This window comes from Bidens hawaiensis, unplaced genomic scaffold (assembly GCF_021521415.1).
Source record: "Bidens hawaiensis isolate Kalapana, Puna unplaced genomic scaffold, B.hawaiensis_p1.1 tig00097934_1, whole genome shotgun sequence".
Lineage (NCBI taxonomy): Eukaryota > Viridiplantae > Streptophyta > Magnoliopsida > Asterales > Asteraceae > Bidens > Bidens hawaiensis.
Window position 1 is genome coordinate 1 of NW_027504614.1, and position 13653 is coordinate 13653.

The 13653-nt window shown below is 39.6% G+C and overlaps 1 protein-coding gene across 1 annotated transcript; it reads right to left on the reverse strand.

Moving 5' to 3' along the window:
• Nucleotides 1-8653: 8653 nt before the first annotated feature.
• LOC143608106 (transcription factor SPEECHLESS-like) lies at nt 8654-10742 on the reverse strand. The gene is made up of 3 exons (XM_077083290.1): nt 9923-10742; nt 9286-9810; nt 8654-9168 (listed from the first exon to the last, which is right to left on the reverse strand). The coding sequence occupies exons 1-3, from the start codon at nt 10325-10327 to the stop codon at nt 9103-9105; spliced, it is 996 nt and encodes a 331-aa protein (XP_076939405.1). The 5' UTR covers nt 10328-10742; the 3' UTR covers nt 8654-9102.
• Between the last annotated feature and the right edge of the window lie 2911 nt (nt 10743-13653).

Consider the following 13653-nt stretch of genomic DNA (forward strand, 5'->3'; position numbering starts at 1 on the left):
ACCCGAAAACAATATTAGTACTTGGTAGGCCACTAGGCCTAACAACACCTTCAGGCTTCAACACTTCAGGCCCATAAGCACAATTCCAGCCATCCAGCCCAATGCTCCGGCTCACTAAGAAAGAGTATCCAGTCATCCAGCCTAAAGCCATTTAATTAATATCAACAACTCATTTTAAACAAACAACTAATCAGAAATATAAACAATACCAAATGTGCAAATATTGATTGAAACAATATAAAAATTAACACTTCACCCCCCCCCCCCCCCCCCCTTTCTCTTTTCTCAATTCAATATCAAAGACATACATCATCAAACATATGAAGCAGATTGCACATCTCTGCATCTTGTGTTCTTAGTAGCTCCTTTGTGAACACATCAGCCACTAGGCTTTTAGAGTGTATGTTTAATGTTTACTGTGTTTATACAACCTCATGCACTTTTTTCCCTATGAAAAATAGGTCCAATTCACAATGTTTAGTTCTGTCATGAAAGACAGGAATAGCTGCAACAGAAATTACAACAATACTTATCACAAAACAAGTTTATAGGCAAATTTATTTTAACTTAAAGTTCATTCAACAAATTTATAATCCATATGACCTCACATGTAACAGCACACATACCACAATATTATGCCTCAGCAAAAGACCTGGACAAAGTTCCCAAGAAATATACAAACCCAGTAACAGATTTTCTTGTTTCCAAATATTTGGCCCAATGAGAATCTGCATACACCTTCAACACAAACCTTTGATCTTTGCTAAACAAGACACCCTTTCCAGGTAAACCATTTAGGTACCCGAGTAAGTATCTTAAGGCAATTTTCAAATGTGAGTTAGAAGGACCATGCATGTACTGACTTAAGTAATGCCCATAGTACGTACTGCATAAGCAATATCAGGTCTAGTGTGAGACAAGTGAATCAAATTGGCAACAAGGTTTTGATAACCAATCACATCACTTAACAACACATCATCCTTTTTACTCATGCTTGAAATAATAAAATGCTGCTCAAATGGATTACTTACTGGTTTGCGACTAGTCATGTCATGCCCAACAAGTAAGTCCAACCGGTATTTTCTTTGGGACAAGGATGCCCAGCATCAGTCTTAATGACTTTCAATACCATAAAAGTATTTAAGCACAACAAGATCTTTAATCATAAATTTTGTTTTATGCGGTTAATGTCTTGAGTCAATTTGTTGGTGACCCAAGACAAAGCAACACTTAAGCTGCCAACCGAGTTCTTTGATACCTTAAAGACATCTCTAGATAAGGTATCCTCATTCCTAAAAAAAGATGCACCACTTTCACAACTTTTTGTGATGCTGTTTGGCTTGGGTGTCCAATCACCAGCAGATCCAGAATCGGGCAATTAATTACAAATGTCAGCTTTCAAAATTTATTAACTGATTTCTAAGTTTACCCTTACACAAATCAATCATTCTAACTTTTTTAAAATTTGTCTTTTTATATATGTTAAGGGCGTTATAGTCATTTGTTAAGCAAAAAATGCAATCATTCAAACTTTCTTAAATTTGTGTTTTTCAAACTATGACACTTGTAAAGGGACGGGGGGGGGGGGGGTATTATTTTTGGGAGGAGCTCCTATCTCATGGTAAAAAAAAGTAGTCGGTCATCTTTAGGTCATCGGCTGAAGTCGAATATCAGGCAATTAATGGCAAATTCGCATGGTGAAATCCTATGGATGAGATGACTTGTGAGTGAAATTGGCATTTCCCCCACTAGCCCAATTCATATGTTTTGTGATAATCAAGCGGCTCACCATTGGCAAACAACTTCGTTTTTCACGAACGCATTAGACATTTTGAGATGGATTGTAATTTTGTTAAAGAACAAGTTGAATCGAAGGAGATACAACCCATGAAGATTGACACCAAAACACATATCAATAAACATTCTAAGAAAACCTTTGGGAACACAACAATCTCGAACACTACTCGACAAGCTGATCATTCAAAATCTTCATGCTTCAACTTGAGGGGGGGGGGGTAAAATTGAAAATGATCTCACTCTCGTTGATATGGTCAGACTGATTTTTCTATACCATTACGATTTTGTTAATGTTGCCTGTTGGTTGCCCAACACACCACCGATTATCTATACCACCGAACTGTGGTTGTCGCTGCCTCCTAAAACCGCACCGGACCCTTCTGGTTGTTTTGTGATATGCCTTCAATCGATTAATTGCTTTAGTTTTTCAGCTAAAATCTATTGGTTCATTGAAGATGTTATTTCTCAGACTTGCTGACGCTAATTAATTGTTGTGTGTTTGGTCAAAGTGCTACTAATGATTGGGTTGTTTGAGTCTTCTGATTTCCAGCTTTGGTTTGGCCAACCTAATGTACTTCACCTGCTGTTGGGTCAATTGTTGTTTGGCTCAAGTGCAAGGCCCAACCCAATAATTAGGTTACATTATATTTGGTAATGTCTTGGCTAACAAGTTAGGGTTAGTCTATATAAACCGAGTTATGGTTAAACATTAGAATAAGGTGAGCTTGGTGTAACCGAGTTAGGGTTCATCAAGAGTCAAACCGAGTTAGGGTTTGAGGGTTTGTAATCAGTTTTTTAGAGTGATATTTTCTGATTAATATAAACGAGAGTTATCAGTTTAATATTCGTGTTGATTATCGATACGGGACTTGAATTGGTATCAGAGCCAAGTTCAAGAAATTGATAATCGGTCGGCGTTGAGCGGTGGCTTGAGGAGGAGCTATCATCGGCGCATATCGGAACCAAGTTGGGTTTCCGAATCGAAGAGTGTTTATTTAACGCGGGTTAGTCCTAACCTGTTTTGGTGGTTCTTTTTGTTGTCCCACGACGACAATCCGGAGAACAGGTTGAGTTTGTTTCTTCTGGTCTTTGTTGTGCGATTAAACAAAGAAAGAAAATTGAGGTGTCTTGTCTTTGAAATTCTTTGCTATTATTACTCACCAAGTTTTTGGTGTGGAGTCTGTTGACTTTATATTCGGCGTTGAATTGGTGTGAGGATTTCGAAGAATTAAGAAAAGAAACTAAACCAATAGTTTTGATTTCTTTAATAAAGAACACAAAAGTCAGCAATAATTTGTTTTGTTTTGCACAAGTCTTGTACGAAGGAGAAAGAAGAATATTATTTGTGAAGCAAATAAAGTTTTTTTTGTCTCAACAATTCGGTTTTTTCAAGAGAGATTTGTAACCGGGTTTTTGTGAGTAAACGGTTCGGTTTTGAAAAGTTGTTTGGGACTGAGTTGTTTGTGTTTGTTCCAACGAAGTGAAGCAAGGGGGTTTGACATCGTCAATGGCAGGTGACAAAGAAGATTCGATAATCCAACCCAAAGCGAGTGGGGGGGATATCATTGCAGGTTCCAAAGTTGAACGGAACTAATTACATCACATGGGCGATTGTGGTGGAAGCGATCTTGGATGATCAAGAGTTATGGGAAGTTGTTCAACCGAATGAGGGTGCGGTTATTGATGCGAAGAAGAATAAAACGGCAAGGTCGTTTTTGTTCCAGTTTATGGAAGGTAATATTCTTCTTCAGGTTTCTCAATACAAGAATGCTCGAGAAATATGGGCGGCTTTGAAAGGCTCGACTACTGACGTTGAAAAGTGAATTTGAGAAACTCAAGATGGCGGAAGACGAGACTGTTGACGAGTTTGCGGGAAAAATAACCGGTATGGTTTCAAAGGCAACGGGTCTTGGTCACGTGTTCGAGCAAGATGTCTTGGTGAAGAAGTTACTGGATGCAGTTCCAGACAAATACTTCAACTTGGTAGCCTCAATCGAGCAAACGCTTGATCTTGATAGTATGAGGTTTGAAGATGCTGTTGGAAGACTTAAGGCGTTTGAGGAACGTCTACGAGGGAGAGAACGCGCTTCAAATTCACAAGGTCAGTTACTTTTCAATCGGTCGGAAAGTAGTTACAAAGGTAAGTCGTATGATCAGTCTGGTAGCCGAGGTAAGGGTTGGCCGAGTTCACAGGGACGTCGAAAAGGCCATGAAACCGGAGGTCAATATCGAGATGATGAAGATCAAGATGGTTGTGAAAACCGAGATGGTCAACATCGTGGGTCAAGGTATACGGGTCAAAGAAAGGATCATCAATGGAGAAGAAAGGATATGTCACAGGTTCAGTGTTTCCGTTGTGATGAGTTCGGTAACTTTGCGTCTTCGTGTCCGGAACGTATGAAGAAAAAGGAAGAATCTAATTTGAACAAAATTGATGACTTTGATCCAAGCTTATTTATGATAAAAGGTGATCAGAAAACGGTTTTTCTGAATGAAAACAGGGTGATTCCAAAGCGTTTCGAGACCGAGCAGATGGAGAAAGATGTTTGGTATCTCGACAACGGAGCATCGAATCACATGACGGGTAATAAATCGTATTTTTATGAATTGAATGAGCAAGTCACGGGAACGGTGAAGTTCGGAGATGAATCTTGTATTGATATTCGAGGAAAGGGGTCGGTCTTAATTGAAGGAAAAACAGGGGAGCAACGTTTGTTGACTGATGTCTACTACATCCCTAGCCTACAGTGCAATATCATAAGTATTGGTCAAGCAACGGAAGGTGGAGGCGAGATTCACATGAAACATGATTTGCTAACCATTAAAGATGATGCAGGTAAGCTTTTGATGAAGGTGACAAGGACCAAGAATAGATTGACAAGATTAGTCTCAAGATAACAAGTCCCGGTAAACGAGCTATCATTGGAATGAAGAATTTAGCAGGTAGGGATCTTCAAAGAATTGGACTGAAAGAAGACAAGCCGGTTACGAGTCAGATTCCAATCAAAGATCCAAGTTCCAAAATTCAAAGTCCAAAGAAGAGTGTTCAAGAAACTAAACACGTTGTCAAGAAAGTGATTCAAGCCCAGGGGAAGGCATGTGATGATCAAACGAAGCAAGTGTTACTTCTAGCCAAGTGGAGCCGAAAGAACTGTAAGGCCCCGTTACCGGTAACCCTACTTTCGTGTTGGATTTACTCATAAACGCAGTTCTAAATATCAGAGTTAATTAAAACATTCGCGGAACATTAAAAACATTCAAACCATAATTCTTGTCTTATCGAGCATTCATAGTCATTTAAAAACAAAACATAGTCTTTTAAAATAAAACATCATAGCAAAATCTTCAGATGCCAGCTTCGTCCAACTCTGCCATGTGTCCTCCTCAAGCTACCTGCCTCATTCTACTCACCTGCGTGCATACTAAAAGTCAGCTACGCTGAGTGAGTTCTAGTTAATCACATAATCATACAATACCTTCTTACATTTCATACTTAACCTCTTAACTTTCTTTCATACACACACAAGTGCATATACTTTCATTCTTACCTTCATACTTTCTTTACATACATAATCATACGTTTTAAAGAGTCTTTCGCCCTATAACCTCACAGATATTATAAGGGTCTGGTCCCTAACATCACAGATATTATAAGGGTCTGGTCCCTAACATCACAGATATTATTAGGGTCTGGTCCCTAACATCACAGATATTATTAGGGTCTGGTCCCTCTTCGTTACCATACAACCATGCATTTCCTTCGTCTATTAACTTTATCGCATTCATACATATAAGCAAATACATTATACTTACCTTATACGTAACACTACAACCTGACAGTACGTGCAATATCCGAATATCGTTCACGTACTAACAAGCAATCACTCATACATTTCACATCATTCATATAAGGCATACACTTATCACTTAGGATAAGTGTATTAACAAACATATCGAGTATGAACACAGCCCCGAATACATAACACAGAAGTGGGGCTAGAAACTCACCTGAAGTCGGTTACGTTCACCGTTAATTGTTATTCCTTTCTTCAGTTGGGCGCGGCTAACTGTATAACAATTACTCGTATTAATTATCTATTACTAGCCATATCACTAGCTTATTTGTAATTAATTCATTCATTTCTAAATTCAGGGACCATTCTGTCCTTCTGTTAAACTTCAATTCGTTACTTTGGTCTCAGCGAATTAGACCTTCTAATTCGTTATCTTTGTTAACGAATGGTATTAAAGAATCAAGGGTAATTCGTTACCCTTTTCCTTAATGAATCGGATAAAGAATCAAGCCTAGTTCGTTAGGCTTCCTTATGCGAATCAGCTAAAGAATCACCCTCTGGTTCTCTAAGTTCCCTTAGCGAATCAGCTAAAGAATCACCCTCTAGTTCTCTAAGTTTCCTTAGCGAACTAGCTAAAGAATCACCCTCTAGTTCTCTAAGTTTCCTTAGCGAGCTAGTTAAAGAATCACCCTCTGATTCTCTAAGTTTCCTTAGCGAACTAGCTAAAGAATCACCCTCTAGTTCTCTAAGTTTCCTTAGCGAACTAGCTAAAGAATCACCCTCTAGTTCTCTAAGTTTCCTTAGCGAACTAGCTAAAGAATCACCCTCTAGTTCTCTAAGTTTCCTTAGCGAACTAGCTAACGAATCACCCTCTAGTTCTCTAAGTTTCCTTAGTGAACTAGCTAAAGAATCACCCTCTAGTTCTCTAAGTTTCCTTAGCAAACTAGGGTTAGGTCAGGGAACATTCCCTGACACCGTTATCTTTTCCGGCGCCGCCTTTCCTGCGCCGTCATGGCCGGAAAATCGCGTTTTCGCCGGAAAAACGAGATCTCACTCGTTCTTCCACCGTTTTCATCGTTTTTCGTCCCGTTTGATCCAGATTTGAGCTAGGGTGATCCCTAAACTCATCTTAGGTCCGGTTTATACCCGATTCCACCCGGATCTTGTGATTTAAACGGTTTAACGGTGTCGGCTCGTCGTTACGCGACTATAACTAACGTTTTAGGCTCGTACAATATTAAACTATCATTACCTTGGGTCGGTGCTCGGTTTCCTTCTTGATTTCGGCTAGAGATAAGGAAGAACTAGAGAGAAATCTTAAGTGTGTGTTTTGGGTGGTGTATGGAATATGTGTGAATGAGGATTAAATGGATATTAAGGGTTTATATATTTATGGATCATGGGCCCATGGTCTTTCCTTCTTTCTTTCCTAACCCAAGTCCATAACCCATATTCATTTACCCAACACTAGCCCAACTCGTATTCTATTTATCTAAACCGATAACGACCCACTATGAAATAACGAAATTTATTTTTATTATAATAACCGAAAGTAGGATGTTACAAGAACATTGCAAGAGATCATGAAAAGCCTCGGGAGAATCAAGTAAAGGATGACAAGCGTGAAGTTGAAGACCCGCCAATTTCGAGTAGGAAATTAGGGGGTGAGTCGGGTGACTCGGGTACAACAATTGAGGGGGTGATTGTTGGGTCAATTGTTGTTTGGCTCAAGTGTAAGGCCCAACCCAATAATTAGGTTACATTATATTTGGTAATATCTTGGCTAACAAGTTAGGGTTAGTCTATATAAACCGAGTTATGGTTAGACATTAGAATAAGGTGAGTTTGGTGTAACCGAGTTAGGGTTCATCAAGAGTCAAACCGAGTTAGGGTTTGAGGGTTTGTAATCAGTTTTTTAGAGTGATATTTTCTTATTAATATAAACGAGAGTTATTCGTTTAATATTCGTGTGTTGATTATCGATACGGGACTTCACCTGCTAGGTATTTTAAGCTTGTTCAATATTGATCGAGTAGCTTTGATACAAATTGAAGGATATGCAACCGACATTGAGCAACCAAACCCACCGAACCAGTGGCGGACCCAGGATTTTTTGTCAATGGGGTCCCAATTTTTTCGGTTTACAAAATTTTTCAGGTCGGTCGTTATTCGGGTCGGGTCGAGGCGAGGAACATAATAAAACACGGAACTATGGTGTCATTGGGAACGAGTAAGTAGAAAGAATCTAAATTACAAACTAGATGAAACATACACTTTTAATTCATACCCGAAAAACATGAACGTAATCTATATATATGGTCTTACATAATTGACCAAAACATGAAAAAATAACTCTAACACAAATAAATGATTAATTATAATATACATACACAAGGTAAATAATAAAAGAACATGCAAAATCCATGTTAACATTATATATGTTGCATGGTGATAATGACTATATGAGAGAAACTAACAAAAAGCACAAATACCCTAAATATTAAAAAAACAACAAAAAAAGAGTATGGTGGGGCTTGAACCTACAACCTCTCACAAGTAAAACAAAGGACTTTCCACTGTACCAGTTCAATCTTAATAGTATGGGTTCCAAGTATTAATTTTTATGGGGTCCTTACAAAATTTAATATACCGTCTCTAAGTAATTTTAAAAAAAAATCGGTGTCCCGGGACCCCGATCGAACCTATGTGGGTCCGTCCCTGCACCGAACACAATGTTTTGAGATTAATCAAACCTCAAACTCTTTCATGTATTATAAACTCGATTAAAGTACACGACTTACTTATTAGACTTTAACTAGATTTCAACCACTTGGATAGTCTTCAGTTATCTTCTTATTTTCGAATTTCTTTTACTTCTCTTTCAGAATTATCGGCCAATGTTATATATATGAAAATTGAAAAGTAAGAAGAGGATATTCACTTTAATTATGTTGATAAGTTGATTATATAGAACAGACTTTTCAATTAATTAGTACAAGTATATATGGTAACTAGTTAATAAGTTTAAGCCGATTATAAGACTTCTACTCGTATTCTCTTCACCAGTATTTACCGCATATAAATGGAGCTCATGAAAATGTAGAACAATAAAATGAACAAAACATAAAGACAAAGATAGTCAGATACAAATACAACAGTTAAACTAATCAACTGTGATATACAACTGTCTAAACTAAGACTACATCTGTTAATTACTCATGAATCATAATTAACACGTACATAAGTGATCATTAATTAAACTAATTTTACAAAACAAAGAGGAGCTAGATTAGGTCTTGAACATGTGATATCAAAAATCTCCAGAAACTGCCTTTATCTTCTTTAACTTGTTAATTAGTTCGTATTTTGCTTTGACATCATGCCCAATGCAATAAGCACATGCTCAATGTATCGGGTATGATCTCAAGACAACAATACTATCCTTAAACAAAAAAAGACACATTTAAGTATAAATATAAGGCAGATGATCGAGACTCATGAATACTACTGACTAGCAGAATGTCTGTTGGATATGTTGAACCAGGTCCTCCGCGCTTAACTGGCATTCAATTCCAATCTATTACAAATCAATTAATAATCGTTAGATACACACATATGGAAGCTCACATGCATGCAATTATTCTTGATGTTTAAATGAGATTTTTAAAATGAAGTCTCTATATATATGACTGACCTTGATGGTGAAGGAATTGACCATAGTTTCATCAACAGTGTTAATGCCTGCCTGGAGGATTTCAAGAGAGAGGTCTTCAAGAACCGAAACGATTTTGGTTGCTTGGCCTGGCAACCGCGGAGAGATAGTCTTTAGGACAAGATTAGAGCCTAAAAACTTCACCTCAACATCAGCAATGGATGATTTTGAATTTGCAACAAGGTCGTTGTTAACAATAAAGTCCGAGTTTGATGAAGAACTAGAAGGTGAAGGCAGGTTAGCCATTGATGATGGTTGTAAGTATGATGAAGTTAAAGGTGGCTGAAACCTAGGTCTGTAAGGGCTCATTGGTTGTGGGGTTCTTGGGCTAATAGGCAAGAGTGGTCCGGGGCTTAGAGGCGGTTTCCGGGGACTGAGGGGTGAAGGCCTGGGGCTCAAAACATCACTGTAAACTTTCCTTTGCTTTTTTGCTTCTAGTGATTGAAGGACTTGTTGCAATTCGGTTATGTAATCGACTACTCCTCCGATAATTGATGCTTGATCACCCTACATTTCAAAACAACATAATAATCATTAGTAAAAGAAATCTAGTTGGTTGCTTACCAGATAGTTTTTTATAATATAGCAGGCGTTCTAAATAAAAAATTTTCTTACATACCCTTTTGACATAGAAGCAAGGCATTAATGAACGGAGAACGGTTAAGTGTTCGTTCATCTGCTTCCTCCGGTTCCTCTCCACCGTGATATGTGACACTTTCGGCTGTCCATCTGAGCTCACACCGCCACAATCTTCCACAGGCGAAAGCTTCTGACGTTTACTCTTGGGAGAATTTTGTGTCTCCACTTCGGGGTCGACAAGTTGTTGTAAATTAGCATGGGACTTCTGAGAGACCGATGAATGTTCGGCTTCTTTGGCATGAAACCGACTCTCCATGGATGTGAACTCACCCTCAAGAGTACTGAAGATGTCGTCCGCACCGGTTGATGTGAAGTTGGTGGTGTCAGCAAATTGTTCGATGTAACCATCGAAGAAATCAGTCAAAGAAGTAAGTTTCTGAGCCATAAGCAGAAGACAAGAAAGGAGTTTGTTAGTTGAAGCAAAAAAGCAAGTAGGTTGTAGGCACAAAGATGGAATGAGATGTTGAAAAGCTAAATAGCAAAATCATGAGACATTGATGGGCGAATCAGATCATGGATAGTGACAACATACGGTTTTAATGTTATTCTTAATGTTTTAAAATTTGTTTTTTACAGGATTATAGGTTTATAATGGTGAGGTAAAGTATTTATTGAATTGATTCATAATAATGTCTTGCCAGAATCGGATCACAAAATTCTCATTTTTTAAAACTATCTTTAAGTGATCATTAATTTCTTTGGGAATTTATTGTAGCATTTAGTAGATCATGTCTTAACCGTTGGATGCTGTTTTTGTCGGAATCCTCTACAAGTTGACTTTTAAATTTGAACCCTTTTTTTCATTCGAATCTCCTATATGTTTAACATAACATACAGATACATTTGAGTTTCAGAAAAAAAAGATATTTTATTTTAAACCACGACTAGCTATAGTCAGAAATTTACGACCCTTAAATTTTGTTTTAGTTTATTGTTTATATTGCTTTTGTTTTTTCGAATACTGTTTTTAATATCTAAGTATCTAACTATCTTTTAAACATAAAATTGTCACAAGTTGCACCTTTTTAACATACGCATAATAATAATAATAATAATAATAATAATAATAATAATTGTTTTCTTTTTCAATCTGTTTTAGATTTTTAATTTTAGATTAGCTAACAGCTGTTTCATTAATATCACAGTGAGACTAGCAAGTTACTACTCCCAAATGGTTACACGCCTAATTAAATATCAACGACTACTACACATAAAAAGTAAACACGATCAAAACGAGAATTGGATTGCATTGATCGAGTATGTTCTGTGCGGGAGTACTTCCAGTCCGTGAGAGTGACGGGGAATGATAGGATACCCAAGGGGGTGTTTGTGCTGCCATCGAACCCTTCCATCTAGGCGTTCTTTGTCTTCGTCGTCTAGCTTGTCGAAGAACTGCCTGTACATGACCGTTGACGAAGCGCCGTTATCAGCAAGAGTGCGGGAGGTGATGTAGTGCCCTAGCTGGCTTTTGATGACTATGGGGCCTTCTTTGTTGGGCCCTCCTGGCACACGCGGGAAGCGCACTTCAGCTTCCTTCCACGCATTTGGCTCTGTTGTTCGTCGTTTTCTTCCTCTAACGTTGCCATGAACCATGTGAATGCTGATGTCGACGGGCTTTCGTCAATTGCCTTTGTACCGATTGTCATTCCTCCCTCCGTTCTTGATTGACGCCACGAGGTGTGTGAGTTTCCCATCTTTGACGAATGTTTCGACGATATCCTTCAAAGATGTGCATTCCTCCGTGGTGTGGCCTTTGGTCCCGTGGAAGTCACAGGATTTGCTCTGATCAGCGTTATGACGCTTTCGGATTATTGGAGCCTTTGGCCATGAGAGTTTCTCGGTGGCAAATATCTCGGTGACGCTTTTGGTGAGTGGCGTTCATCTGGGATTCCGGTTCGACGGGTGCGTGTTGTCCCTTCCGCCTAAGAGAGGGCGAGAGCTGGATGAGGTGTCGAAGTTTATCCTTGATTGCCAAATACCAAGCTTCCTCTTCTTATTTTGTCGGGCGGTACGGACGTTATTTTCTCTTGTTCTCTGCGTGTAGAGGTTTGTGCTCTGAGGAAGATTTCTACCCAGTTGCTTCTCCATCTCGGCGAAGCGTTTAGCTGCCGTCATGATGGCATCCCACGTGGATGGCATGCCATCTTTACCCGTCAATGTGCGGATGAGCTCTGGGTACTTAGCGCCCTGGATGAAAGCGGCGCGAACAAGATCTTCGCTAATGGTGCCCAGACTTAGCTTCTTCGAGTTGAAACGAGTGATGAAGTCTAACAAAGATTCGTCTTCCTCTCGGACGCAGTTGAGGATCGTCCACTGCTCTTCAGTATATTTCCTTTGTTGACTGAAGTACTGGCTGAACTTGTGCTAGAAGTCTGCCCAATCAAAGATGTGGTGGACCGGTAGACGATCAAACCACGCTCTGGCTGCCCCGACGAGCGTCATTTGGAACATGTAACACCACGTGGGTTCCGTCCAATTACTGACGGTTGCCCCCGCTATAAATCTATTCAGGTGATCGTCCGGGTCAGATATGCCATCGTAAGTGCCTATGTTGGACATATGTTTGTCACTCTTTGGAGCGATTGCTTGCGCAATGTCCCTTGCGAATTTGGACGTTCCCGCATTCGCAACAGTTGGTCTGAAAGTTTTGGAGAAGTCACGTGGGTTTCCCCCCCGTGTTCTTTGGTTTGAAGGTTTCCTCGAAATTTCTCTTCGAGTGGAAGTCTTCTTTACGCTTCCCTTTCGCCTTATGACGAGGGTTTGCGTCACTGTCAGATTCTTCCCAATCTTCATCATCCACATACTCGCAACCATTGCTCATGTTGAGCTGTTGTCGAATGCTTCCGAATTCGTCATTGGCCTGTTGGAGTGAACGTAAACGTTCATCCAACTCGGCTTGGAATTCTTTCTGACGTGTTTCCGCCCAAGCTTTAACTTGTTCTAGTGTTTGGCGGGGAAGCCTCGTCTGTTGTTTCTCCAACTGTGTATCAATGAATCCCAGGGGAGGATTGTTTACTGCACTTGCCCCGGCTTGGGTAACCGGGGTAGTGTTCGTAAAAATCGTGTATTCACCGGTGTTTCCCCCAGTACCTGGGGTTGTGGTTACCGGAGTTTCTTGGTCACTCGGTGGCCTTGGCGTTGGAGTAACCTTAACCATTTTTCCAGAAGTTTGAAAAAACTGAGAAAAAGAATTAGTTCTAGCTTAATGCACGGATGGCGCTAATGAAGAAACACTAGATGTCCCCTGCAGATTAAGGATAATCTGGAGATTAAGTAGATGTTTCCCACGAGGGTTAGGTCCGGCAAAGATGGTTATTCTTCTCGACCTGCAAAACAGACACCGTGAGCTCGTCACTGAGAAGGGGGGGGTTCCTCCTTGTGACCACCCTCCGGCGTGAGAATCAGACTAGATTGCTCTGAATATAAGTGTATATAGAGAGAAATAGCTAGAGAAGATAAGATCATGATACCGTTCCAAGGTGTTGGAGTATTTATAGCCGAAGGTAGGTTTCCAAGCAGGTACAGCCAGCTGTATAATATTCATTTTCCACCAACTACGGGCTATGTTCGTGCCACGATGGGAATTGGTGGGTAGGCAGCGGCTGATAGTGACCTTTTGTACTGAAGCGTGCTGCTCCTTGTACTATTGTCGGTGAGCTGTCACCCTATGATTGGTTCATGGGTTGCTTTTGCCATATCTTGTCTATTTGT

Excerpts from the sequence above, each read along its gene's own strand:
- LOC143608106 (XM_077083290.1), bottom strand. The coding sequence starts at position 10,327 with ATGGCTCAGAAACTTACTTCTTTGACTGATTTCTTCGATGGTTACATC. Across the intron at positions 9,811-9,922 it reads CTTGCTTCTATGTCAAAAGG|GGTGATCAAGCATCAATTAT; the intron begins GTATGTAAGAAA and ends TTTGAAATGTAG. Across the intron at positions 9,169-9,285 it reads TCAATTCCTTCACCATCAAG|ATTGGAATTGAATGCCAGTT; the intron begins GTCAGTCATATA and ends GATTTGTAATAG.